The sequence below is a fragment of the Suncus etruscus genome, chromosome 11, assembly GCF_024139225.1.
Source record: "Suncus etruscus isolate mSunEtr1 chromosome 11, mSunEtr1.pri.cur, whole genome shotgun sequence".
Classification (NCBI taxonomy): domain Eukaryota; kingdom Metazoa; phylum Chordata; class Mammalia; order Eulipotyphla; family Soricidae; genus Suncus; species Suncus etruscus.
In genome coordinates, this window is record NC_064858.1 from 80,783,687 (window position 1) to 80,809,902 (window position 26,216).

The window sequence follows — 26,216 nt, forward strand, 5'->3', positions numbered from 1 at the left end:
GGGGATGGGGAAGGAGACCCCCTATTAGCTTTCTTCAACCCCAAGCACCCCTCCTCTCTCCATCAAAGCCTGACCAAGGCTCCTGAGTGCTGACAGACAAGAGCACTCACAGAGCCTGTACCTCCCAGGGAAACCAAGAGAAGAAATCTTGCCAGGAAGCATGTCTCCAAACACAGTCTTGTCCCTGTGGAAATCTCCTTCCCTGCCAGCCCTGCTTACAGGGCCAAGTCCCACCTCAGGGCTGATTCTTCCGACTGACACGGAGAGTCCCCTCCAGTGTGGATCCATCCTCAGCTGTTAAAATTTCTTCTTCCACATTGCTCCCCCTTCCTCTTCCAGCCTATTCCCCAGTTTCTCTTGTTTTGAGGTGGTGCTGGAAACAGAAGAGCAGGGGTACTCAAAGTCCCAAGGCTCCCATGTGCAAAGCATGCATTCAGCTACCTGAGCCAACAACCAATCTTGGTACCCTGATGGTTTAAGTAAGGAATATGCCCTCAACCATCCTGTTTTTAGCCTACTAGAAAGTTTTCCCCACTGTTTCAAGGGTGCCTATAGCTTAAAAAGGCTCTTTGTCTAGAGATGAGAGATATAGGACAGCTGGTAGGGTGTTTTTATTGCACAAAGCCAACCTGGGTTTGATCCCCAACACCCCACTTAATCCCCCAACTCTGCCAGGAGCGATTCCTGAGTGAAGACACAGGAGTAAGCCCTGAGCACTGCCAGGGATGTCCTCAAAGCAAAACATCAAGAAAAAAACTCCCAACCCTCCTCCTTTGCCAAATTCAAATTCCAACTATTTCACTCTTGCCAGTTTTCCTTTTTCCAGCTTAATAAACTAGACTAATCAGGCCTCTAGTCTAGCTCTGAGTGTCTGCTGCTGAGAGGTGGTCTGAGTAATATTCAGGAAACTGAATAAAACCTCCAAATCTGTTCTCTGCCGAGCTTTCCTGTCCATGACTCAGAAAATTCTCAGAAGTCAGGAGGCTAATCAGAGATGCAAGGAGAAAGACCACCCCAAAGCCCCACTCCCCCAAGTCAGGAATGGCCTTAAGGGTAAGAGATGCTGCAGGGCTCCCAGGCTCCTTACACCACTAGGCTGAGTACTTTGAGGGCATTTGGGCATCACTAAACCAGCAGAGATTGTTTCCTCTGGCCTCTCTCAGTGTCAATCTTTATTCTCTTTCAATCCCTAGCTGAGGGTTCCTCTGTCTGAGGCCTCTCTTACAGCTTATGCTACTCAAAATAGGATTTGAGAACTAGCAATAGAAACACCCTCCATAGTGTCGGTTCTTAGCCCCAGTCCAAGCCTGGCCAATATAATCCTTCAATCTGAAAAGGCCTAATAAGATCCCCAGGCAGCTGTGTACACATCCAAGGTTGAAAGCACTACTTGAAGGAGCCATAAAGGCCTGGCCAGGGACTTAGCAGGGAAGTAGTCTACCTAAGATATCCTTTCAATCATTTTATCTTTCAATAAGTATTTAATAATTACCTATTTGGGTACAACGTGCTCTGGTAGGGATCACAAGTAAAACTGTGAGTGACTCAGACCTGGGTGCCAGGCTGGTCTGATGATGGCAGGATGACACTCCCCTTTCCCATATAGTTATCTAGGCCCAACTCCCCTAGTAGGCAGGCAGGCTTGAATCAGGAACAGAACATTTCACTGGAAAATTTCTCAAATTCCATTGATTTTGAGATCAATGCGTCTTAGAGCTCTAAGAACTATCACAGTGCCCACTGCAAAGGGATAAAAAAAAAAAGGATGATGAGGCTGGAGAGATAGAATAGAGGTAAGACATTTGCCTTTCATGCAGAAGGATGGTGGTTTGAATCCCGGCATCCCATATGGTCCCCCAAGCCTGCCAGGAGAGATTTCTGAGCGTAGAGCCAGGAGTAACCTCTGAGTGCTGCCGGGTGTGACCCAACCCAAAAACAAAAAGAAAAAAAAAAGAGGAAGGAAGGAAGGAAGGAAGGAAGGAAGGAAGGAAGGAAGGAAGGAAGGAAGGAAGGAAGGAAGGAAGGAAGGAAGGAAGGAAGGAAGGAAGGAAGGAAGGAAGGAAGGAAGGAAGGAAGGAAGGAAGGAAGGAAGGAAGGAAAAGAAAGAAGGAAAATGAAAGAGAAGATCTGGGAGGAGTTGGGCAGAAACCAAGGGCTGGGTGAGACTCTATGGGAAATGGGAAGTAGAAAGTAGAATTCTTTTTACCCCCAGGGAGAGGGGGAGACATATCTAGTGGTGCTCAGGGTTTACCCCTGACTCTATGCTCAGGGATGCCCTGCACTATCTCTGAGTCCTAGAAGTGATATTCCTTTTTATTTTGTTTTGTTTTTGTTTTTGGGTCACACCCGGCAGCACTCAGGGGTTACTCCTGGCTCTATGCTCAGAAATCGCTCCTGGAAGGCTTGGGGGACCATATGGGATGCTGAGATTCAAACCACTGTCCTTCTGCATGCAAGGCAAATACCCTACCTTTATGCTATCTCTCAGGCCCCATGGAAGTGATATTCTTTCAGTTATTATGTGAACCTCTGGAATAGAAAACAGCAGTAGATTTGATCCAGGCACTGGAACTGAAAAAAAACTGGAAATTCAGTCTGGTAGAGGAAAGACATGGTGAAAGGAAAGAGGAAGGCGATAAAGACTGCATTTAAACTAAGTCTATTGGTGAAGGGGGGTGTTCTTTTTACGACTGAAACCCAACTACAATCATGTGTGTATTCATGGTGCTTAAATAAAGGAAAATAAAGAAAAATAAATAAACTAAGTCTTATGCTTTTCAAATCTTCTTGCTTAAGGAGGCTGTAGTTCAGTTATTTTCTAATGCCCAAAAGAAGGACATAAATTCCACTGGAGCAGGAGACATTGAGGTGAGACACATGGACACACTTCTCCGCCTCCCCAGCTATGACCATCAGTTGATGCAGCAAGAAATTGCTCTGGGGGAAAGCTCAATAGCCTTCTTCAGAGGCCTTAAAGCCAACCTGGCTTCAGCCCAAGTTTATCAGTGAAGGTTGAAGTGTTGTGTATTTGAAGAACATTTCCCCTCCTTTTTTTCTCTCCCTCCCTTTTTGGCCTTCATTCTGTCAAAATAAATAAATAAATAAAAATAAAAACAGTCATAAAAGAATTTTCTAGCATTGCCCCTTACCCATTCCTTGTGCCCATATTCTACTCAAGGATCTCAGAATGTCGGTCTCCAGGCTTGGCTTGCAGAAGGGGTGGCCAAGAGCCCAGTACTGTCCTCCACAATGGCCCGTGCCAAGTCAGATGCCATTTCCATTAATTGAAGAAGCTTGACCCTGACCATTCCAAGCCAGCAATTTCCTGTCTGCTGTTAGGGAGTAGGGAGGACACTCTTCAGTAGAGCATTCTGTCCTTGCACCTACCTCTAAGGTGCAAACTCCCAGACAGTCTCTAATGGCAGCTGAGAGGAGTTTCCCACAGACTGTCACCCTCACCTGGGGATTCAGATGTTCTATCTCCAGAGGAAGACTGGCTCCTCACACCTCCCAGTTGCTAGTGCAGCTCAGTTTGGTTTTATTTTTGGGGTCACACAGAAAGATGCTCCTGTCTGGGCCTCCTGCATGCAATCTCTCTTATCCCTCTGCTCATTTTGTTTATTTTGTTTGAGGTACTCAGCGGTTATTCCTGGCTCTGACTGCTGGTGTCATTTCTGGTGGGACTCAGGGGACCTTATAGGGTGCCAGGTATTGATCCTAGGGACCTTGGCGAGCGCCCTGCAAGCGGATATCTATGGACCTTCTATTCATTTTGAAGGCATTTGCAGGTTTGAGGCCTTTGCCTCTCAGACACTGACCTGGTGCTAATTCCCTTGTGGACAAGAAGAACAAGAAGTCTCTGAGGGTGACACAGACACACGACTTTGATGGTGGTGGTGATGGCTTTGTCCTGAGAGGGTGGGTTCTGTTCCCCATCGAGGGTGGCTTTTGAGCCCCTGGGAGTTCTCAGAGTTAGCATGTCCTTGTTCCTACTTGAAGAAGTAAAGAGCCGTACCAAGGACTGGGTCTTGGCAGTGCATGTCCCAAGTAAAGCACATACATCTGCTGCTTGCATTCACCCAGGGCATGGGATAGGGGTGGTGTCTTTTGGTCTCTGCGTTAAAAAAACACGTCCTGGCACTCATCATGCAATGTGGCCAGTCCTTCGTGGGTAACCGTGCGCCCATGCACCTGGCGGCGACTTGTTGTGTCTTTCCCGAGTGTCCTCTGGCTCCATCTGGGTAGAGGGAAGCGAAGATGCGCCCAGACACGAAGGGGAGTCGCGGGGTGCGGGGCTGGGGGGGGGCGTGCGTGGGGAGGGGGCGCGGCAATCTGTGACTTGGAAAACAGATTTGCGGAGGCGGCGAGCAGCCCGGGCAGGCGGCGGCGCGTGCGGGGCGGGGGCGGGGAGCGCTCTGGCCCCCAGCTCCTCCGCAATCCAATTAAATAACATTTAAATGCATAACCAGCCCGCGCCGCGATGAGGCTGGAGATTGGAGCGGGCGCGGCGGCGGGCCGCGCGGGCGGCGTTTTGTGGAGCTCAGCGATTCTGGCGGCAATTTCCCCGCTCGGCGCGGCTTTTACGAGCCGGCTCCCGCGCCCGCCCGCTCCGCTGCGCCCGCCCCGCGCGCCCGCCTCCCGGCCGCCGGGCCCCCGGGCCCCCGCTCTTTGTCTCCGCGCACGCGGCCCCTCTCGCCCCCGGCCAAGTCCTGCTCTGACCGGGGTGACCAGGGGTCCGTCCGTCTGTCTTTGGACCCGCTCCCCCGTTCCCTGCTTGTCTCCACTCCTGTCCATCTGTCACTTTGGTTTCTCTCCCCGTTTCTGCCTCTGACCCCCTTTTTCTGGCTAATGTCATCTTCTTCTCCTCTCTGGTTCACTGGCTCTCTGGTCTCTGGCCTTCGGACTCTGCTGGCCCCAGTCCCTCTCCTTCTGGGGGTCCTATCTTTCCTGTGTTGTGTGTGTGTGTGGGGGGGGGGTTCTCCTAAGACCTAGTCCCCATCAGTCTTCAATGTGCACGCGTGCTGCTGGGCCTGACTGCTGGAAGCCACCAGCAAGGTCAGAGGAGGGAAAAGGAAATGGGACAGCCATGGCAGATGCTTGCAAGGACTCTAGCCCAACTGGGAGTTATCAGAGATGTAAACTTTCTGGAGGGTAAATGGGAGGAGGCCCCCATTTTCCCCCACGCCCCTAGGCACAGAGCTGGGAAAACCACAGAACAGAGAGGTTTTTAAGACTCTCTCTTTGGGGGCTGGAGAGATAGCATGGAGGTAAAGCGTTTGCCTTTCATGCAAGAGGTCATCGGTTCGAATCCCAGCGTCCCATATGGTCCCCTGTGCCTGCCAGGAGCAATTTCTGAGCATGGAGCCAGGAGTAACCCCTGAGCACTGCCGGGTGTGACCCAAAAACCACAAAAAAAAAAAAAAAAAAAAAAAAAAGACTCTCTCTTTGGAGAGTCAGTCAAGAGCAGGGCCCCTCCTGAGGAGCGAGGATGGGGCCCAGCCCCACAAAAGGAATGACGTCATCTTGCTTCTTGGCAGCACCAAACTCCGTGTCTTTTCTTTCTCTTCAATCTTGTTTCTGTTTTTGCTTCGCGTGGGGTCCACAACTGATAATGGTCAGGACTGATTTTGTGCTCAGAAGCCCATATGCAGTGTTAGGGATTAAACTGGAGTCAGCAGTGGCAAGGCAAGCATCTTTTTTTATTTTATTTTATTTTATTTTATTTATTTAATTTATTTATTTATTTATTTATTTTTCCACACTCAGAAATCGCTCCTGGCAGGCACAAGGGACCATATGGAATGCCAGGATTCAAACCAATGACCTTCTGCATGAAAGGCAAACGCCTTACCTCCATGCTATCTCTCCAGCCCAAGGCTAGCACCTTAACCCCTGGACTATCTCTCTGGCCCCTTCACCCATATTGTTATCTCTGCCCAGATTCTTCTACAAAAGGAGCCTATTTGGCATTTTCCAGTCTGGAGAAGCCCATGTTATCTCTTGGACACATCTCTGACCCTTTCTCCTCTCCCCTCACAATTCTTCTTTTTTTTTTTGGGGGGGGGGGGCCACCCAGTGATGCTCAAGGGTTACTCTGGCTATGCTCAGAAGTCGCTCCTGGCTGGGGGGGGGACGACCATAAGGGATGCCAGGAGATCAAACCTTGGTCCATCCTAGGCTAGAGCGGGCAAGACAGATGCCTTACCTCTTGCGCCACCACTCCGGCCCCTCCCTTCACAATTCTACAATTCTAAGTAGATTTCCTTCTTTTTTTGTTTTGTTTTCTTTTTGTTTTTTGTTTGTTTGTTTGTTTGGTTTTTGTCCACACCCAGTGGTGCTCAGGAGTTACTCCTAGCTCTAAAGTCAGAAATCACTCCTAGCAGGCTCGGGGGACCATATGGGATACTGAAGATAAAACCTTGGCCAAGTGCAAGGCAAATGCCCTACTCGCTGTGCTACCTTCTGGTCCTCTTAAGGAATTTTTTTAAATGCAACTATTTCATTAAAAAAGAAAATAAAAGGAGAGGACAGAAAGATAGTACAGCAGATAAGGCCTTGCACCCAGCTGACCTGGTTTCAAGATCAGGTGACCCTCGCTCCCTATATCCCTGAACACACAGCTCTAACCCCTCACAGTGGTACCCAAAAAAAATTTAAGAAAGGAGTCCACCATTAACAGGATGTTCTATGCCCATGCAGATTTCTAGGGAGAGTAGATATCTTAACAAAGAACAGTACAAGGGACAGAGCAATTGTGTTAAACACAGCCAACTTAGATTCGACCCCCACCATCCCATATGGTCCCCCAAGCACTGCCAGGAATGGTTCCTGAGTGCAGAGCAAAAGTAACCCCTGAGCATCACTGGCTGTAGCCCCAGAAAGAAACAATCAAAAAAAGAGAACAGAAAGGCTCTGGTGTATTGGAAGGACAATGATGTGGATAGTACAGGCAGAGCAAAGAGTAAAGGAAGGGACTGAGTGATAAAATCTAAAGAGTTTGGAAGCAGATAGAGTAGAAATTAACAAATCACAGTGGAGCTTCAGTTCCCGCTCAGAAAAAGGCAGATGGCACTGGAGGGTTCTGAGAAGGGAAGTGACATGATATCTTGAATTTCCACAGAAAATTCTTACTGCTCTTTGAGGCTAGAGTGGAAGAACTGGGTGGAGGTGGATGGAAGGATGTTATATAAGATAAGAGATAAGGGCTGAGGTACATGAAGTAGCAGTGGAGCTGATGCGGAATGAGAAAATCTGGGCATACTTTGTAGAGAGGAGTATGGGACCTGCTGGTGGGCCAGCAGAGGATGTAAGATAGTGGAGCTTGGACACATCTGTGGGGCTAGAAACAGAGTCCCCGTGAACTGATCTGGGAAAATTTGCAGGAGCGGGTTTGTGGGATCTGTGAGTTTTGGACATAGAAGGTTTGAAGTGTTTGTCTATTTATTTGGGGGCCACAGCCAATGGTATTCGGGGTTTAATGCTGAGGCATCACCCCTGGAGTTGTGTGAGACACCATGTGCAGTGCTGCAAATCTAACTGGGGTGGGTGGCATGCTAGGCAAGCACCTCGCCTCTGCACAATCTCTGTGGCCCCAAAATGTCTCTTTGGCATTCTCTTTGGATATCTACTTTGGAGTCCAACAGTCAGGTTGGACTTTGGTGGTGAAATCCAGACTAGAGATCTCAATTTTGAGTCCCCAGTGTTCCTGAAATTCCCAATGGAGCAAATTCATTTAGAAAAAATAAATCTAGGAATGAGGTCGAAGGCATTTCCACAGACTAATGTTGTGGAGTTGCATGCAGATTCTTCCACAGAATCCTCAGTGCAGCAAGGAAGATTTGGGGAAGGATGTGAATGCTCTTGACTTAATCAGTCTTCATTCTTAGCTGCCCTGCTTGATACCCCTTACTATCCCATGTTTGTATGGTACCAACATCCTCCCTGAGCCCCTACTTCATTCTTTTATAATGTCCCACATCTGTGCAGACGCCTTCAGCCCAAGGCTGAAGGAGCTCCCAAAATCCAGCAGTCTCATCTTCAAGCCAAATGAAAAGTTAGGATAAACAAAAATCTTGTATCTCCCCACATTGCCTTTTGCATCACCTCTCAATAAGCAATAAATGTTTCCTGAATGTGACTGAGTAGCTGATTATTTCCAACATATGTGGAATAGGGTGGGGTGATCTATGGGATCCAGTGGGAACAGATGATGCAATTCTTGCCATCTGGAAAGTGAGCTAAACCCCCCTGAATAACATAACCCCCAGCCCTCCTCCATATCTGTGCTGTCATGCTTTATAAATTCTCAAAATGGACCCTCCTCTCCCCCATTCCGTGCCCCAGGTCAATTTTTCCATTAAAACCATTCCTGCTTGGGTCCATCGAGGTGGCGCTAGAGGTAAGGTGTCTGCCTTGCAAGCGCTAGCCCAGGAAAGGACCACGGTTCGATCCCCCGGCGTCCCATATGGTCCCCCCAAGCCAGGGGCAATTTCTGTGCGCTTAGCCTGGAGTAACCCCTGAGCATCAAACGGATGTGGCTCCCCCCAAAAAAAAATTCCTGCTCTTTTTTCAAGAACTCCTCCTGAGATCACCCAAGAATACACAATTCCACCAATAGCTCAGACCCCAAGCCCATCTCTTAACTCTGTTCCCTTCATCTCTCATACCCGGACCATCTGCAAAATTGATTGGCCCTTCCATCAAATATTCTCAAATCTCACTTCATTTCCCCAACTCTCTGTGATCCTAGAGAAGTTACTGTTTCCCTTTTTGGTAAGCACCCTATTGCCACTTTCACATTCCACACTGTAGTCATTTAAATTTTAACTTGTGGGCCCAGAGAGATAGCACAGCGGCGTTTGCCTTGCAAGCAGTGATCCAGGACCAAAGGTGGTTGGTTCAAATTCCGGTGTCCCATATGGTCCCCCTTGCCTGCCAGGAGCTATTTCTGAGCAGACAGCCAGGAGTAACCCCTGAGCACCACCGGGTGTGGCCCAAAAACCAAAAAAAAAAAATTTTTTTTTAACTTGTTTCTTGAGCCACACCCTATAGTGCTCAGGAGTCATTCCTAGCAGTGCTTGGGAAGCCATATGGTTCCAGAGACTAAAACTCAGTCCAATGAGCATTCTCTCAAACTCACTGCAGTCATTTCAGCATGGAGCAACCACACTGCATCTTGTGTTGAAGTCTCTATTTCTGTACTTCAAACCTTAATTACCATTCCTGAGATGACCCTTCTTCTCTCAGTCCTTGAGGATGCTGGAGGAACTAGAGTTGTTCTCCATTTGTCCTCTCTATTTGGGAGGAAGCTGCCTAGAATTGGGCTAAGGATAGGGTACTGTGCTTGCCTGGAATAGGTACTCAAATGGGTAGATCAAGAGGGATGACCAGGTTCTAGATAGTGCAGAAGCCCAAAGTACTTGCCTTGCAAGCAACCGACCTTGATTGGATTTCCAGCACCATAAATGATCTCTGAACACTGCCAGGAATCCCTAATACAGAGCCAAAAGAAAGTCCTAAGCACTGCCAGGTGTGAGCATCCCCCAAAAAACAGATTCTACTTCCCATCTCCCATGGAGCCACATCCAGAATTTAGTTCCTGCCCAGTTCTTCCCCTAGAACCCCAATCCAAATTTTAATCCCTTTGCAGTAGAGGCTAAAAAATGCTTAGAGCTTTCAGACTCAATGAACCCCCACCCCTTTCAAGCAGCCACTCCATAGAGGGGACAGGATTTATTCAGTGATGAGAGTCCTGACCACACTCTGGGCACTCATTACCTCCTCAGTCAGTGTGCCCAGGTGCTGCATTATAATTTGGTTGTAACACATTTGCTATGTGATTTACACTCTAATTAGATGCCTGTATCTCCCAGCACCTAACAGTGAGCATTGTGAGGGCAATCATCTAATTCACCTTTGCCATTTCCCACAGTGCCTAGCATGAGAGCTAGCACACTGTAGACCCCAACCAATATCTGTTGAACTAAGAAAGTAAAGAATCATGTGGCAATCAAATTGAAGACCAATCTTTTATTTATTTGAGTTCTAGACCAAACCCGGGATGACCATACCTGGGGTACTCTGAATTATTCCTGGTTCTAGGCTCAAGAGTGACCCCTGGGGCCAGAGTGATCTCAGTGGTAGGGTGTTTGCCTTGTACGAGGCTGACCCGGGATGGACCTGGGTTCGATCCCCAGCATCCCTTATGGTTTCCAGAAGCAATTTCTGAGCACAGAACCAGGAGTAATCCCTGAGTGCTACTGGGTATGCCCCCCACCCAAAAAAAAGTTATCCTTGTCTGTAAGTGCTCAAGAAACCCATACATGGTACCAGTATTCAAATCAGAATTATATGTCAGGTAAGGCAAGTGCCTTAACTCTGGAACTACCATTTTAGTCATCAAGGCCCAATTTTTTTTTTTTGGATAACATTACTTTATAATAAAAGAGGCAAAGAAATTATTTACATGATGGAAGATTTCAGTATTTCAGTGGAATGAACAGCTTCATGAGATGCCATTTCAAGTATGGTATTTTCAGTCAACAGACTTTCCAAGAATGTCCCCATCTCTAAAAAAAAATAATCTTTGTCATCTATAACCACTAGTGCCTCCATATTCTGGTAGAACTTTGTCTCCAACTTTTACAGTAACAGGTTGAATCTCTCTACTCTTCCCTATGGAGCCCAATCCAACAGCAACTACCGTAGCTTGCAACGCCTTGCCTTGAGATTTTTCTGGAAGCATAATGTCTCCTTTGGATACAGCCTCAGCCGCACACCTTTCAACTAATACACAAAGAGTGGAATGAATTTTTTAAATGCCTGTCCTGCCATAATACCGACTGCTGCGCTCCAGGACTCTGCCTCCTACCTGCCGAACCTCGAGGCCCAAAGGTCCAATCTTTTTATTTTTGGCTTTTAAATCTTGTAGAATTACATTTTAATTATAGAGTCCTGGATGGTTGTGGATGAATGGTGAGGCCTTTCTTGGCCAGGTCAGGCGCCTGCATTCCCTTCCAGCCAGCGGGTCTGCAGGTTCAGGGTAGTGGGGAGAAAAAGACTCATAGCCAGTCACATTCAGGAGACATGAAACTTTATTAATAATAGGCCACATGTGTGGCTTCTATGCTAACCTTTTAAGCAGCCCATTAAGATGCCCTGAATTTAATCCTGAATCTGCCATCTCTCCATCCTGCCTACTTATGCTCAGGCTTCTTGCTCACCCCTGAGGCAAACCTTCTGTTATCTTCCAAAGACCCCTCCCAGAAATGGGCTGGTTTTACCATCAGGTAAGATTACATAGGAAAAAGGGGGATGGGGTGACAGTATCTTACTTGGTGGTGCTCAGGGGTCACTCATGGTTCTGCACTCAGTAATCACTTGGAGGACCATACAGGATGCTAAAGGTTGAACCTGGGTTGGCCAGGTTGTTGTGTAATGCAGGCACCCTATCCATTGTACTATCTCTTCAGCTCCTCAAAGTCCAATCTTTAAACCATCTTGTCTCATTAAGAGGTTTAAGCATAAGAAGTATGAAGGTGGGGTTATAAAAATAGTATAGCAGGTAGAGCACTTGCCTTACATGCAGCTAGCCCAGGTTTGATCTTCAATACTCCACATGATTTCCCGAGCCCTGCTAGGAGTAACATCTGAACTCAGAACTAGAAGTAAGTTCTGAGCATGGGAGAATGTGGCAGCCACCAAACATTTTTACTCAATTTTAGTTTAATAGATTAATTTTTGTTTATTTTGTTATTGTAGGGCCATACCCAACAATGCTCAGGATTTGCTCCTAGTTCTATGTTCAGAAATAACACTTGGAAGGGCTCCAGGAACCATGGGATATATACAAGTGAACCAGAAATATAATACAGGGGTTAAGACATTTACCTTTCATGTGACCAACCAAGGAATGATCTCCAGCAGTGCAATTCCTGTACATATATCCCTGTTTAATCCCTGAGCACAGATCCAGAAGTATACTGAGAACTACTAGATGTGACCCCAAAACAGACCCAAAAAATATATACAGAAGTATATAAGAAGTATGCCCTTAAGATGTATGTATAAGATGGGCCCGGAGAGATAGCACAGCGGCATTTGCCTTGCAAGCAGCCGATCCAGGACCAAAGTTGGTTGGTTCGAATCCCGGTGTCCCATATGGTCCCCCGTGCCTGCCAGGAGCTATTTCTGAGCAGACAGCCAGGAGTAACCCCTGAGCACCACCAGGTGTGCCCCCCCCCAAAAAAAAAGATGTATGTATAAGAGAGGCAAAGAGATAGCAGAATGGGTATGGTACTTGGATGGTCCCACATGGTCCCCAGAGCCCTTATCAGGAGTGATCCCTGAGCACAGAGCCAGGAGTAAATACTGAGCAGCATTGAATATGGCGCACACACACAAAAAAAGATTCTCTGTGTTCCTCAGCATATTCCTTCCACCTCTCACTACCAGACATATGTCTTCCCCTAGTAAGGCCTTGGTATTGTATTTTGTGTGTGTAACTTTGGCATAAATCCCTAAAACTTGAGCATTACTTACATTCTCCCTGAATTACCACTTTGTATCACATGGGGGTTACCCTCTCTTTGTCTTCAAGGTACTCAATGCCAGCAGGACTTACTTAGTCTTGACTTATATATGCCCAAAGAAGAAAAGCATAGACACAGTGCTGTACCTCCAAACTAAAACTCCTCAAAGTGGAGGTGGGATACAGGTTTTTTCCAAACCTCCATGCACAAAACTTTTGTTTTGTAAACCCAGCAATGCTCAGGGTTTACTCCTGGCTCTACATTCATAACGACTCCTCAAGATGCTCAGGGGACCATATGGTTGCTGGTGTAGAAGCCAGATAGGACACATGTGAGGCAAGTGCCTCTCTCTCTGTACTCTCTCCCGCTCTCTAATGAATGAAATCTATCTAATGCACAGGGAAGATAGTACACCACTGAGCTCCAGATCAATGCCACCCTAAAGGGCTTTGGGCAATAATAAAATTTTCCAGATCTGGCACTGTCTAATCAGGACATGTGTCTTGAAATATGGCTAGTGACCAAGGAATTCAAACATTTTTACTCAACTTCAATTAAGTTTTGCTTATTTGTTTTATCTTGGAGCCATATCCAGCAATGCTCAGGGTTTACTTCTAGTTCTGTGTTCAAGAATCACACTTGGCGGGCTGGAGAGATAACATGGAGGTAAGACATTTGCCTTTCATGCAGAAGGATGGTGGTTCAAATCCCAGCATCCCATATGGTTCCCTGTGCCTGCCAGGGGTAATTTCTGAGCATAAAGCCAGGAGTAACCCCTGAGCGCTGCCAGGTGTGACCCAAAAACCACACACACACACAAAAAATCACACTTGGCAAGGCTCCAGAAACCATAGGAATTGCAAGATATTGAACTCAGGTCTACTGCATACAAGGCAAGAGCTCTACCTGCTATACTCTCTCCAGACCAAGGGTTATTTGGGAGGGGAAGCAGCATAGGCCATACCTGGAAGGTGCTCAGAGACCATTTATGGCTCTGTGACAGGAATGACACCTGGCTATGTTTAGGGGGCCATAATGTGGTACTAGGGTAAGAACTGGGGTCAGCCAAATGCATGGCAAGGGCCTTAACCCTGTATTATCTCTCTGGTACCCTAAATTAGACTTAAATATTTATGTATGACTAGGGGATGCTGTATTTGGCTGATTCCAAATCATTTGAATTTAGCTTTAAAACTGCACTGTCAGAGAATAGCTCTAAGCTGCATCCTAGAGGCATAGGTTTGATCCCCTGCACCACATGGTCTCCAGTGCTACTGAAAGCAATCACTTCTAGGAGTGACTTCTAAGAAGTCAGGAATAATCCCTGAGAACCACAGAATGTGTACCAAAACACCGAAGTTCCTCATCCTATTAGGAATCACCTCCCTTCCATCTGAGTCAGAAGAAAATTCATTCCCTCTAAAAACTCTGCTGCCTATTCACAATAAACCATTCTCCCATGATTAAGAGGTGAGGCTTATCTTGTGGCTCAAGCCTATAAATTAAGTCACATGACCAGCACCCACCCCTCAATTTGCAGATCAGGCACTTTTGAATCTCTTATCCTACTAGAGGCACACCTTGGCACAAAAAGCAACAGCAGAAACACGGCTTTGGGTGCCTGCTATAAACAAAATAATGCCCTTTCCAAATTCAAGGTTGAAGTCCCAATCCCCAATGAGACTATATTTGGACTTTTAAAGATAAAATCCAAGTTAAATGAGGTCATAAAGGTCCAAATTTTCTATGAATAGAATCAAATATAAAGCCAAGAAGGCAAGAGTCCCAGGTTTAATCTCTAGCACCACCTTGTCACCCAAGCACTGAGCCAGAAGTAGTCCAGACCTGCACACTGCCAAATGTGGCCCCCAAATCGAAGCTTTTAGTAGAATAACAGGATAAGCAGGTGTGGGAGGTGTACACGGAGGCTCTGCGGGAAGGGAGCCAACCGGACAGGGAGAGAGGGTTAATGAGAAAGCGAATCTGCTGATTGTGCATGAATATTTTGCCTCCCGAGAAGAGAAAATAAGTTTTCTTTGGTGAAGCCCCAGTCTGCAGTGGTTTTATTTTTGTGTCTCAGTGAGCTGATTCCAAGTACACTGTGACCTCAGAGAAAGGCAGCTACAGGGCCCTCAGAAATTTCTCCCTACTGAGATGCACCCCAAGAAGTGAGGCAATAGTTCCAAGAGAACTGACTGCTACACATTGGGCCCCAGTCATTATCCTGATCACTACTGCCCAAGGCCACTATCACCTCCTCTCTAAACTCTCAGCAGACTCTGACTCCACCCTTGGCATTTTCCCTACCAGCCCCATTCCTGACCTTTCCTATTCTCTTCCTGTACATTCCCATTCCTGACCTGCCTTCCTTCCTAGTGCTTTTCTTTGGTCCCACCCATGGGTGTCACCTGTTGCTGGCTGTTGGAAGCTGGGTGTCCCAGGTATCTCACTTCTTTACTGCACCTTGTTTTTTGTGGGTTTTTTTTGGGGGGGGGGCCACACCCAGTGACGCTCAGGGGTTACTCCTGGCTATGCACTCAGAAATCGCTCCTGGCTTGGGGGACCATATGGGATTCCAGGAGATCGAACTGTGGTCTGTTCTAAGCTAGCGCTTGCAAGACAGATAGATGCCTTACTTTTAGCACCACCACTCTGGCCCACCTTGTTGATATGACTTTAGCATTGTTTTTTTGAATCACACTTGATAGTACTCAGGAGTTGTTCCTGGCAATGCTCAGAGGACCACGTGGTGCCAGACCCTGAACCTAGACCTCCCTCATACAAAGCATGTGCTAACCCGTTGAGCTATCTCACGCAGCCCACCCCTTCTGCACTTGAAATTCTCAGAGAGTAGAAGTTGTCACCTTTTCCAAGTTGACCTAATTTAACATGCTAGCTTTTTCTTTTCTTTTTTTTTTTTTTGTTTGTTTTGTTTTTTTGGGCCACACCCGGTAACGCTCAGGGGTTACTCCTGGCTATGTGCTCAGAAGTTGCTCCTGGCTTGGGGGACCATATGGGACACCGGGGGATCGAACCGCCGTCCGTCCAAGGCTAGCGCAGGCAAGGCAGGCACCTTACCTTTAGCGCCACCGCCCGGCCCCACATGCTAGCTTTTTCTCCCACCAAGCCAATCTAAATACTAATGTACTTGCCGGCCCTGGATACATTATTTGGTGTTTTTGTCTGTTTTCTCCAAATTTTAAAACATATATATTTTAAGAGAAAGAAAAGGGGACACATATATTGCAGGTATATGCACTTAGTACCTACATGCTCACATCATCTCTCCTCTTGATATGTGGACTCATGCGGGGATGTGTACTGGAGTGCTTGCCACCCTTGGAGAAGCCCACATTCTTTTTTTTTTCTAACTTTATTTTTATTGATGGATTGATTCATTGATTGGTTGTTGGGCCACACCCAGCAATGCTCAAGGGTTAGACCTGGTTCTGCACTCAGAATACACCCCTGGCAGGCTGGGGGACCATATGGGATGCCAGAAATCGAACCGAGTCCCTCCCTGATCAGCCACATTCAAGGCAAACGCCCTACCACTGTGCTATCTCACCAGCTCCCCCCACCCCCGCATTCTCTTGAACACGTTTTTCTTCCTCCTCCTCCTCCCCCCTCCCCCCTCTCTCTCTCTCCTCTTTCTCTCCTCTCTCTCCCTATCTCTCTCCTCTCTCCCTCCCTCCCTCTCTCCCTATCTTTCTCTCCTCTCTCTCTCTCCCCCTCCCTCTCCCTCTCGCCTTCCTCAGAATTCCTAAATAAAAACTTGAATTTAGGGGCTGATGGACAGCACACCAGTAGGGCATTTGCCTTGCATGCAGCTGACCCAAGATGGACCCAGGTTCAATCCTCAGCAACCTATATGGTCTCCTGAGCCTGCTAGGAGTAATTTTTTTTGGGGGGGGGTGTTGGGGGTCACACCCAATGTGTCTCAAGGGTTACTTCTAGCTCTGTGCTCAGAAATCACTCCTGACAGTCTCAGGGAACCATATGGGATGCCGGTGTAGAATATAAACCCTGGGGCCGGGCGGTGGCGCTGGAGGTAAGGTGCCTGCCTTGCCTGCGCTAGCCTAGGACGGACTGCGGTTCGATCCCCCGGCGTCCCATATGGTCCCCCAAGAAGCCAGGAGCAACTTCTGAGCTCATAGCCAGGAGTAACCCCTGAGCGTCACAGGGTGTGGCCCAAAAACCAAAAACCAAAAACCAAAAAAAAAAAAAATATAAACCCTGGGAATAGAATCTGGGTCCGTCCCAGGTCGGCTGAATGCAAGGCAAATGCTCTACTGCTAATGTTATCACTACGGCCCCAACTAAGAGTAATTTCTGAACAGAGAGCCAGTAGTAACCCCTGAGCATCACAGGGTGTGGCCCAAAAACAAAAAACCTGAATTTACTTTGAGGGGAGGTGGGGGGCGGGGGCAGGAAGCTCCAGGATTGTCAGAGATTTCTTTTTTTTTTTTTTTTTTTTTGAGATGACACCCAGCTATGCTCAGGGCATATTCCCAGCTCAGTGTTCAGGAGTCATCTCAGAAGGTGCAGTCCCGGGCCCGGAGAGATAGCACAGCGGTGTTTGCCTTGCAAGCAGCCGATCCAGGACCAAAGGTGGTTGGTTCGAATCCCGGTGTCCCCTATGGTCCCCCGTGCCTGCCAGGAGCTATTTCTGAGCAGACAGCCAGGAGTAATCCCTGAGCACCATCAGGTGTGCCCCCCCCAAAAAGAAACAAAAACAAAAAAAAAAACAAAAAGGTGCAGTCCCAGAACCAAACCAAGTAACTCACACAACCATGTGTTTTACCACTGAGTCACATTCCTTGCCTCAAGTCAAAAATTTTTAGAATGATCCCAGTCATTAATGTCAGCTGAAATGCCACCTCCTGAGCCCCCAGCTAAATATATGAAGAACAATGGCTTCCATCACTCTGAAATTATTCCACCGTCAAATCCAGGGTTTGTCACTACGATGTAGTCACCAATACTTGTCACAAAGTCGACAGGAGGGAAGAAAAAAAGTCTTCAGCATTTGGGCCACAAAATTAACCCTTATTCTGCCCACTTGATTTGTTGCTTTTGGACCACACCAAGCAATACTCAGGGGTTATTCCTGGATCTGCACTCAGAAATCAGTCCTGATGCTTGGGGGATCATATGGGATGCTGGGAATCTAACCCATGTCTGCGGCTTTTAAGGCAAGTGCTTTACCTTCTGTACTATCACTCCAGTCCCTGATGTTACCTTTGAAGTCAACAAATTTGAGAGCACTGATCCCAGTAAGATTGCAAATTCAGGGGCTGGAGAGATAGTACAGCGGTAGGGCGTTTGCCTTGCAAGCAGTCAACCCAGGACCAACGATGGTTTGAATCCCAGCATCCCATATGGTCCCCCGAGCCTGCCAGGAGAGATTTCTGAGTTCAGAGCCAGTAGTAACCCGAACACTGCTGAGTGTGACCAAAATCCCCCCCCCCCAAAAAAAAGAATGCAAATTCAAATCCCAGCAGCCATGGTTCTTATCCCTGCAGGTTCAATATTAGAATGAAACATAGAACTCAGGAACACTACTTACAGACTTGTTATATGAGATGCAAATCTGAACTGGTCAAGGAAGAGACATGTAGGGCAAGAGATCTGGAAGGGGTCTTGAAGGGACCGTTTCCGTGTACTCTCCCCATGGAATAAGCACACAGCACCTTCCTGACATGCCCATGAGTATACCAACCAAGAAGTGCACTGAAGCTCCAATATAATTTTTTATTAGTGTTTGATTCCTTAAGTCATGACTGACTGAATCAGTGGCTACTGGTGGGTGGCCCCACCAAACCTGGAGGTCAGATGACATCACTAATCACATGATGTGGCACTGTCACCCCTCACTCAGAGTCCAATCTTAGCATATAATTCAGGTATAAACTGAGGGATCCAACATAACAAAAAATGCCCGCCATTGGGGCTGGAGCGATAGTACAGTGGGTAGGGTGTTTGCATGTGGCCAACCAGGTTTGATGCTCATCATCCCATATGGTCCCCCAAGTCCATCACGAGTGATTCCTGAGAGCAGAGCCAGGAAGTTAAAAAAAAAAAAAAAAAGCCATCACTTGGGAAATTCCAAGGCTTTCCAGGCTCTTTTCCAGGACTCAAGAGCAAAGAGCAACCAGATCTTCCACTGTGTTCCTCATTGAAGCAGTCTTTTTTTTTTTTTTGAGGGGGGGGGGATATGAAAAATTTTTACTACTGTACTTTCATCATCACAACTTATGGTCTTGGTTTTTCCTTCTTGTCTTTGTGTAAGGCCAGAAGAGAGACATTGGCTACTTTGACTACCTTAAAACGGACTCCAGGAATGTCACCAACAGTCTTTTTATTTTTTAATTTTATTGATAGATTGATTGGTTTTTGGGCACACCCAGCAGTGCTCAGGGGTCACTCCTGGCTCTGCACTCCTGGCAAGCTCAGGGAATGATATGGGATGCCAGGAATTGAATCAGTCCCACCCAGGTGGGCCACATGCAAGGCAAACGCCCTACAGCTGTGCTATCTCTCTGGCCCCATCAAGGCAGTTTTGAGGCCCACTCTGCTCACCACTCGACTCTTGCCCCAACCTTACCAGAAGGCTGCCCACAAGTCATCATCAGACTCAGGAGAGCTTCACCCTGGAGGCAGCACCCACCCATACCTGCCCCCCGTAGTGCAATCCTAACACCCAAAGGCCCAAGGAGACAACCTGCAGCATTATAAGGCAGTTAGGCAGGGGATGGGGAGATCTAAACTGCCTCTCACTACTCATCCCAATCTACAGGAGGCAAAAAAAGGACCAACACCAAAGAACTTGGGAGTTTTTAATGCTTAGACTGAAAAACAACACTGAGTGTAATTTTCATAGTCATTTTCTGGCATGGCAAGAACTTGCCCCTCACCCAAGCCAGAGATAGAGGCCCAGAACCACATACCCCTATGCTTCCCAGCACCCCTCAGGTAGATCTTCAGAGTGAAGGGGATGCTTTGTAGTGTAGTGACTCTCCAACCCAGAGGCCAAGAGAGAAGAGGTAAAATGAGCACCATGTGCTGGACACTGCCAGGCATTTCCAAGAGTTTTCTCACACCAGCTGTTTTCACAGATGAAGACTCCAAGACCTGGAGAGGTTGATCAACTTGTCCAAAGTTTTTAAGTTCACAAGTCTCTAGACTGAGGTGAAATTCTAAGGGACTAGGGGTGCAGATGAGTGGTATAACACTTGCCCTGTATGTGTGAAGCCCTAGGCTCCATCCCAAGGGGAAAAAAAGGTAAGTACAAAATCCAGGATTTGTGAGGCCAAAAAGATGGTATAGTGGGCAAAGTGGAGCATGCTTTGCAACTGCTGACTCAGGTTCTAGCCCCAGCACCCCCGTATGGTTCCCTGAGCACCGCCAATAGTGATCCCTGAGCACAGAGCCAGGAGTAAGCCCTGAGCACTACCGAGTATGATCCCCAAAACCAAAAAGGAAAACAGGAAATCCAGGCCTTTCCCACTCTGCTAATGAATTCTTCCTCCATCCAAACCAGCCTCAGTCTCTGAGGAGAGGTTCGCTGTGTCCATCCACCACTGTCCTGGCCCCAGTGAGGAAAAAGGGTCAGTTGGCATGGTGAGGACTGGCACGGCTGCTCCCTCAGACTCAGTGGAACCCAGAGAAAAGCCGGGAGCATGTCTGGAGAGGAAGGTACAAAAAGACAAGGGCAATGATGCCGGCACTGCCATGGGGGGGGGGGGGGGCACTGAGGCTCAATTCCAGGTGTATGGATCTATCTGGGTGTCCCTGAATGGTACAAGGCCGGGGGCCACTCACTTCATCAGCAATGGCAGCAGTTCCAGCTCATTCAGTCTGTCCTTGGCGGCTGCCTCCCAGCCCTTGTTGGCCTGAGGGCTACGAGGGGAGGGGTGCAAGAGCCCCTCCACCTGGACCTCGGGCATGAGACCCGCTAGAGCCCGCCGAGCCCGATTCTCAGCCAGCCGCCCCACGCCCACGACAAGCCGCACCCCCAGCAGCTGCACCTGCCGGCAGAGGGCAGCATCGCACACCCCCAAAAGCTGCTCACGCTGCTTGGCGGGCAGGTCTGCAGGGGTGAGATTGCGTCCACTGGAAGCCAAGAAGAGCAGGGGACACAGGTTGTGGACAAAGCAGTGCTGGAAGAAGACCTCGGGTTGTCCACAGAGGTTCCGGAAGAAGCCCCAGAACCGGGCCCCGCTCACCTCAGACTGTGGGCACTCCAGGCCCAGCACGGGTCGCTTCGGGTGTTCTTGAGGAGGGGTCATCACTGTCCCCACAATGCCCAGCCAGTCCCGGACAACATTCACTTCCCCAAAGGGCACCTGTGGAAAGAGACACGAGGGCTTTGGCCCACAGCCCTGACCCTTTCCCACACACCATGAGGATCCAGCATGGGCTGCCCCGAGGATCCCCTCAGCAAAAGGCCCGAAAAGAGGCTCCCCTTCTGGCTTCTTTCTCTGCACCTTTCTTCAACTTCCAAGGCATAATTGAAGAATGACTTTGCCTCTCCATCCACTCACCTACAGAACCCCTGGTGGGACTCTATCAGGACTTGTGGGTAGGAAGGGGGAGAGGTTGAGAGTGAAGGACAGGGCTGACCACTACTCTCCGGGTGCCCTCTCAGCCTCAAGCCTCAGGCTCTCGCTCCCATCGATCATCATTGATCATCTTTCATCATCCAGTTGGGTCAATAAAAGCGATTGAGCCTCTGCCCTGCAGCCTCTTCCCCTCCTCCACCTGCCAAGCACCCCACTGAGGGGCTGTCACTCATCTGGGGTCTGAAAGGAAAGCAGGCCCCTGGGAGCCGAAGCCTGGCTACTCCCTCAGTCCAGGAGCAGCCAGAGAGGCCAGCGACTCTTCCATGTCAACACAGGGACACAAGTCCCTGAGGACTGGTCCCTTCACCCCCACTCTAGGAGCAGGGGTAAGGTAAAAGAGGGAGGCAGAAGGGACTCTCAGAGGCAATCAATGGGTAGTTCACTGGGGAAACAGAACTAGCATTAATGTGCTTGGAGGCCAGGAGTGTCTAAAACTGCAGAGCCAGTGTGCAGTCCAGTCTGAGCCCCCATGGATCCTCACCCACAGCCAGAGAGCCACCAGAACCCACTCCACCCTTCCAGCACACAAAAGCACATACCCCAGTCTGGGCCATGCCGAAGGGCCCGGGGTTCATGCCGAGGAAGAGCACTTTCTTGGGGCCCTGGCAGTAGCGGGTGACATAGTTGCAATGTAACTCCCAGGCGTACTGGACAGGATTGTAGATGATGCTCACGGGCTCCGAGAACTGCAGCTGGCTCAGCTCAGTATTAAGCCGAAGCTCCTCCTTCAGGAAGCCTTCAGCCAAGCTCGGAAAACTGGGCTGAGGCTCTATTTGAGCCCCTGCAGGTGCAGGCATGGAACCCGGTGGAAAAGCCTGTGGCACGGCCATATCGCTGTCACCTGGAGAGACAGAGGCCTCCTCAGTCCTGGAGCGGTAGAGACAGGTCACTAAGGCTGGAACTCAGAAGAGATTGTCCGTCATTTCCCAAGCTCCGATCGGATTGAATTCACCTCAGATCGTAGTCATAAGCCTCCATCCCCATTCAAGCATCCCTTCCTCTTCATCCGCCACCTGGTGAGCATGACCCAGGGCCACCAATCACCCACTCCACACTGCCTTTCCAACAGCACCAGTGTTGAACCACACCAAACATATGGTAGGGTTCCAATATTTACTGAAGGCCAATTTTCAGCACCTTTAATGTCATCCTTAATAAAAGCAGCTGGGCCTGGCTGTGTCCTAGAAACCAATGTGCTGAGGAATGAGTTGCAGGTGCACAGCCACGGCGAGCTCGTTAGAGGGAGAATTACAATGACTTCCAGGTGGTAGCAAATGCCCAGTGCTGTTGAGAAAGACGTCTCACTGATCCTCCTAACAAGCCCAAGAGCTTGGAGTTAGGGATTGAGGGGAGGAGACTGGTTGGATTTTGTTTCTTTCTTTCTTTTTGGTTTGGTTTAGTTTTGGGGTGAAACCCAATGATGTTCAGGGATTACTTCTGGCTCTGCACTTAAGAATTATTTCTGGGGGCCGGAGAGATAGCATGGAGGTAAGGCATTTGCCTTTCATGCAGAAGGTCATCGGTTCGAATCCCGGCATCCCATATGGTCCCCCAAGCCTGCCAGGAGCGATTTCTGAGCATGAAGCCAGGAGTAACCCCTGAGCACTGTCGGGTGTGACCCAAAATCCAAAAAAAAAAAAAAAAAGAATTATTTCTGATGATATTTGGGAGACCATGTCAGATGGTGGAGATCAAACCTGGGTGAGCTGTGTTCAAGGCAAATGCCCTATCTGTTCCAGGCCCACCCATGAATGGGTATAATTGCTCCCACACCAAAGGTGAGAATGACGCTGAGCAAACTCAAGTAACTTGTCTAGGGCTGAAATGACAGTAAAGCAAGTAGGGTGCTTACATGCATGAAGCTAACCCAGAAATCGATCCCCAGCACCCCATATGGACTCCCAAGGCTGCTAGGAATGATTCCTAAGTGCAGAGCCAGGAAGAATCCCTAAGAACTTCTGGGTGTGGCTCTAAAACAAACAAAAAAGCAATTTTCCTAGAATCAAGCTGCTATTAAGCAATCATTCTAGAATGTGAACCCAAACTATCTGTCTCAAAGGATTCTCTCAACCGATCCCACCCTAATCTCACCTTAGAGGGTTTGGTTAGCTCCTCTCCTAAAAATTCTACAATGACCCAATCCTAGTGCAGTTTCTTTCCCACATTCAAGAATCCTCAGTGGTAAGTAGAATGATGATCAGAGTAAACCCTTACCAGTGATGATACAGCCGGAGTCTTGACTTCGCTCTCCAAATACCACTAATGATGATACCTACTTGACAACACCAATACATAGCATGAAGTAAATGGTATGAGGGGACAAGGGGAGAGGAAGATAAGGGGATTGGGGGAGGGAGCACTTGAGTAAGCATGGTAAGCCACCAAGACTGCTCCCTCAGTCTCATCCTCCCATGAAAACTTGCCTTCCTTCCACACTTTTTTTTTAAAATATGGAACGCTTCACAAATTTGCATGTCAGCCTTGCGCAGGGGCCAGCTAATCTTCTCTGTATCATTCCAATTTTAGTATATGTGCTGCTGAAGCAAGCACCCTTCCACACTTTCAAAATGCCCATTCAATCCTCAACTCGCTATACTCACCTGCCTTTTCTTTTCTTTTTTTTTTTTTTTTTTTTTTTTTTGGTTTTTGGGTCACACCCGGCAGTGCTCAGGGGTTATTCCTGGCTCTCTGCTCAGAAATCGCTCTTGGCAGGTTCGGAGGATCATATGGAATGCCAGGATTTGAACCACCGACCTTCTGCATGAAAGGCAAACACCTTACCTTCATGCTTTCTCTCTGGCCCCGCCATTTTCTTTCTTTCTTTTTTTTTTTTTTGAGTCACACCTGGCGATGCTCAGGGGCTACTCCTGGCTCTTCGCTCAGAAATTGCTCCTGGCAGGCACAGGGGACCACATGGGACGCTGGACTGTGTGCAAGGTGAACGCCCTACCGCTGTGCTATCTCTCCAGCCCTTTACCTGCCATTTCTACAACCCAAGCAAACATATTCCTTGAGTCAAAGGCCCATGACTCGCCACCTCTCCACACATCCAAATCTGCCCGTCCAAGGTGCAGCTCAGATGTTTGCTTCATGAGAGCTTCCCTGCCTCAGAAGATGGAAGTGGTCAAAGCTGGGCCTAGGGATATGGATTCAAGACACTTCCCTGGGTGATGCTAAGAATTAAAGGGCAACTTTCACTAGAACTTCTTTATGTATTGACACCCTGCCTTCCCAGTAAGCCTTTGGCAGATCAGAGACCATCTACATGCCACATGGCAAGTCCCTGGCTCTTATTACTTAACAAAACAACTGCTGAGCTCTGACCAACATTTTTCCTTTTTCTGGCTCTGCATTCAGAAGTTACTCCTGGCAGGCTCAGGGAAACATATGGAATGCTGGGGATCAAACCCAGGTTGATCCCTGCAAGGCAAATGCTCTGCCTGCTGTGCTATTGCTCTTGTAGCCCCAAGGCGAGCAATTTTTCAATTGTTTACAACTACCTTGTACCTACTCCTTTTCCAGATGGACTCACCATTTCTTTTTGGTTTTGTTTTTTGGGGGCACACCAGTGGATGTAGCCAGCAAGCAGTGCACTGAAGCAAGCCTGAAAAGTGGGTGTCTGACCTGGTAAACTCAGAATGTAAGAAGTGGAGAAGATGGCTAGAGAGGGCAAGATGGACTGTGAGCAGGCTTTGCCTTTGTTTGCTCCTCAGAACCAAGTGGCAAACTCATCCAAAATTTAAAGAACACAACTACTCAAATATGTCAGAGATCCTTGTTTTGCATCTCCCTATGTGCTGCATTAGTGGACTGGCTCTTCTAGCTCTGGAATCTCAAGTCTTAGGCTGGGCCATCCTTTGACCTTTAGAAACCTGTGCTGGGAAGAACAAGGATGGGAACACACAAGAGAAGCAAAGGAAACCACGGTGATAGAACAGCAGGTAAGGTATTTGCCTTGCATGCAGTCAACCCAGGTTTGATCCCTTGCATCTCATATGGTCCCCTGGGCATCTCTGGGTATAACCCAAAAACAAGGAGGGGGAGAGGGGGGGAATGAGGGAGAGAGAGGAATGAGGGAGAGAGGGAAAGGAAGAGAGAGGGAGGAGAGAGAAAGGGAAGCAGGAAAAAGAAGTGGAGAGAGGGAGAAAGGGAGGGAGGGAGGGAGGAAGGGAGAAAGGGGGGGGGGGAGTTGTGCTAAAGTTCCCCTGAGCACTCACAGAACTGGGGAAGTTTTTTCAGAGCCTGATTTAAAAATCACAGGCTGGATGACTTAAATTCTAGTCCTAGTGATATCCCTAAGAGTCTCTGAAACAAGGCATTAACTCTGTGAATTGAAAATATATAGCACAGTGAATGGGTGCTTGCCTTGCACATAGCTGACCAGTGTTTGATTCCCAGCACCCTATATGGTTCCCCAAGAACTCCCAGAAGTGATCCCTGAGTGCAGACCCAGGTGTTAGCCTTGAGCACCACATGGACATGGTGTGACTCCAAAATGAGAGAGAGGGCTGGAGAGATAGCATGGAGGTAAGGCATTTGCCTCCCATGCAGAAGGTTGGTGGTTCGAATCCCGGCATTCCATATGGTCCCCCGTGCCTGCCAGGAGCGACTTCTGAGTGTAGGGCCAGGAGTAATCCCTGAGTGCTGTTGGGTGTGACCCAAAAAAACAAACAAAAATGAGAGAGAGAGAGAGAGAGAGAGAGAGAGAGAGGGAGGGAGAGAGAGAGAGAGAGAGAAAGAGAAAGAGAGAGGAAGAGAGAAGAGGAGAGAGAGAGAAAGAGAGAGGAAGAGGAGAAAGAGAGAGAGGAAGAGGAGAAAGAGAGAGAGAGAGAGAGAGAGAGAGAGAGAGAGAGAGAGAGAGAGAGAGAGAGAGAGAGAGAGAGAGAGAGAGAGAGACTAGTTTTAGTTTGGGGGCCACACCAAAAAATGCTCAGGTTGGCAATATCCTGAAAGTGCTGGAAATCAACCTGGAACTCCCACCTGTTGAGTTATCTCCTCTGCCAGGGAGTTTTAAGTTTCTTATTTGATAAATATATTAGCAGTCTCTCAGTGGGGAAGAAAT

At 48.2% G+C, this 26,216-nt stretch overlaps 1 protein-coding gene, 1 non-coding gene and 1 pseudogene across 2 annotated transcripts; all 3 read right to left on the reverse strand.

Annotated features, from left to right (window-relative positions):
- Nucleotides 1-10,534: 10,534 nt before the first annotated feature.
- LOC126022657 (10 kDa heat shock protein, mitochondrial-like) lies at nucleotides 10,535-10,833 on the reverse strand (annotated as a pseudogene).
- Nucleotides 10,834-19,963: 9,130 nt separating this feature from the next.
- SMUG1 (single-strand-selective monofunctional uracil-DNA glycosylase 1) lies at nucleotides 19,964-22,066 on the reverse strand. Its single transcript, XM_049783582.1, has 2 exons — nucleotides 21,694-22,066; nucleotides 19,964-20,878 (listed from the first exon to the last, which is right to left on the reverse strand). The coding sequence occupies exons 1-2, from the start codon at nucleotides 21,982-21,984 to the stop codon at nucleotides 20,351-20,353; spliced, it is 819 nt and encodes a 272-aa protein (XP_049639539.1). The 5' UTR covers nucleotides 21,985-22,066; the 3' UTR covers nucleotides 19,964-20,350.
- Nucleotides 22,067-23,598: 1,532 nt separating this feature from the next.
- On the reverse strand, nucleotides 23,599-23,704 carry LOC126023586 (U6 spliceosomal RNA). Its single transcript, XR_007500700.1, has one exon. It is a non-coding gene; the product is annotated as a U6 spliceosomal RNA (small nuclear RNA).
- Between the last annotated feature and the right edge of the window lie 2,512 nt (nucleotides 23,705-26,216).

What these genes read in the sequence shown, in the direction of transcription:
- SMUG1 (XM_049783582.1), bottom strand. Translation starts at nt 21,984, where the DNA reads ATGGCCGTGCCACAGGCTTTTCCACCGGGTTCCATGCCTGCACCTGCA. An exon ending in TCGGCATGGCCCAGACTGGG is followed by an intron (nt 20,879 to 21,693) that starts GTATGTGCTTTT and finishes CTCTTTCCACAG; the next exon opens with GTGCCCTTTGGGGAAGTGAA.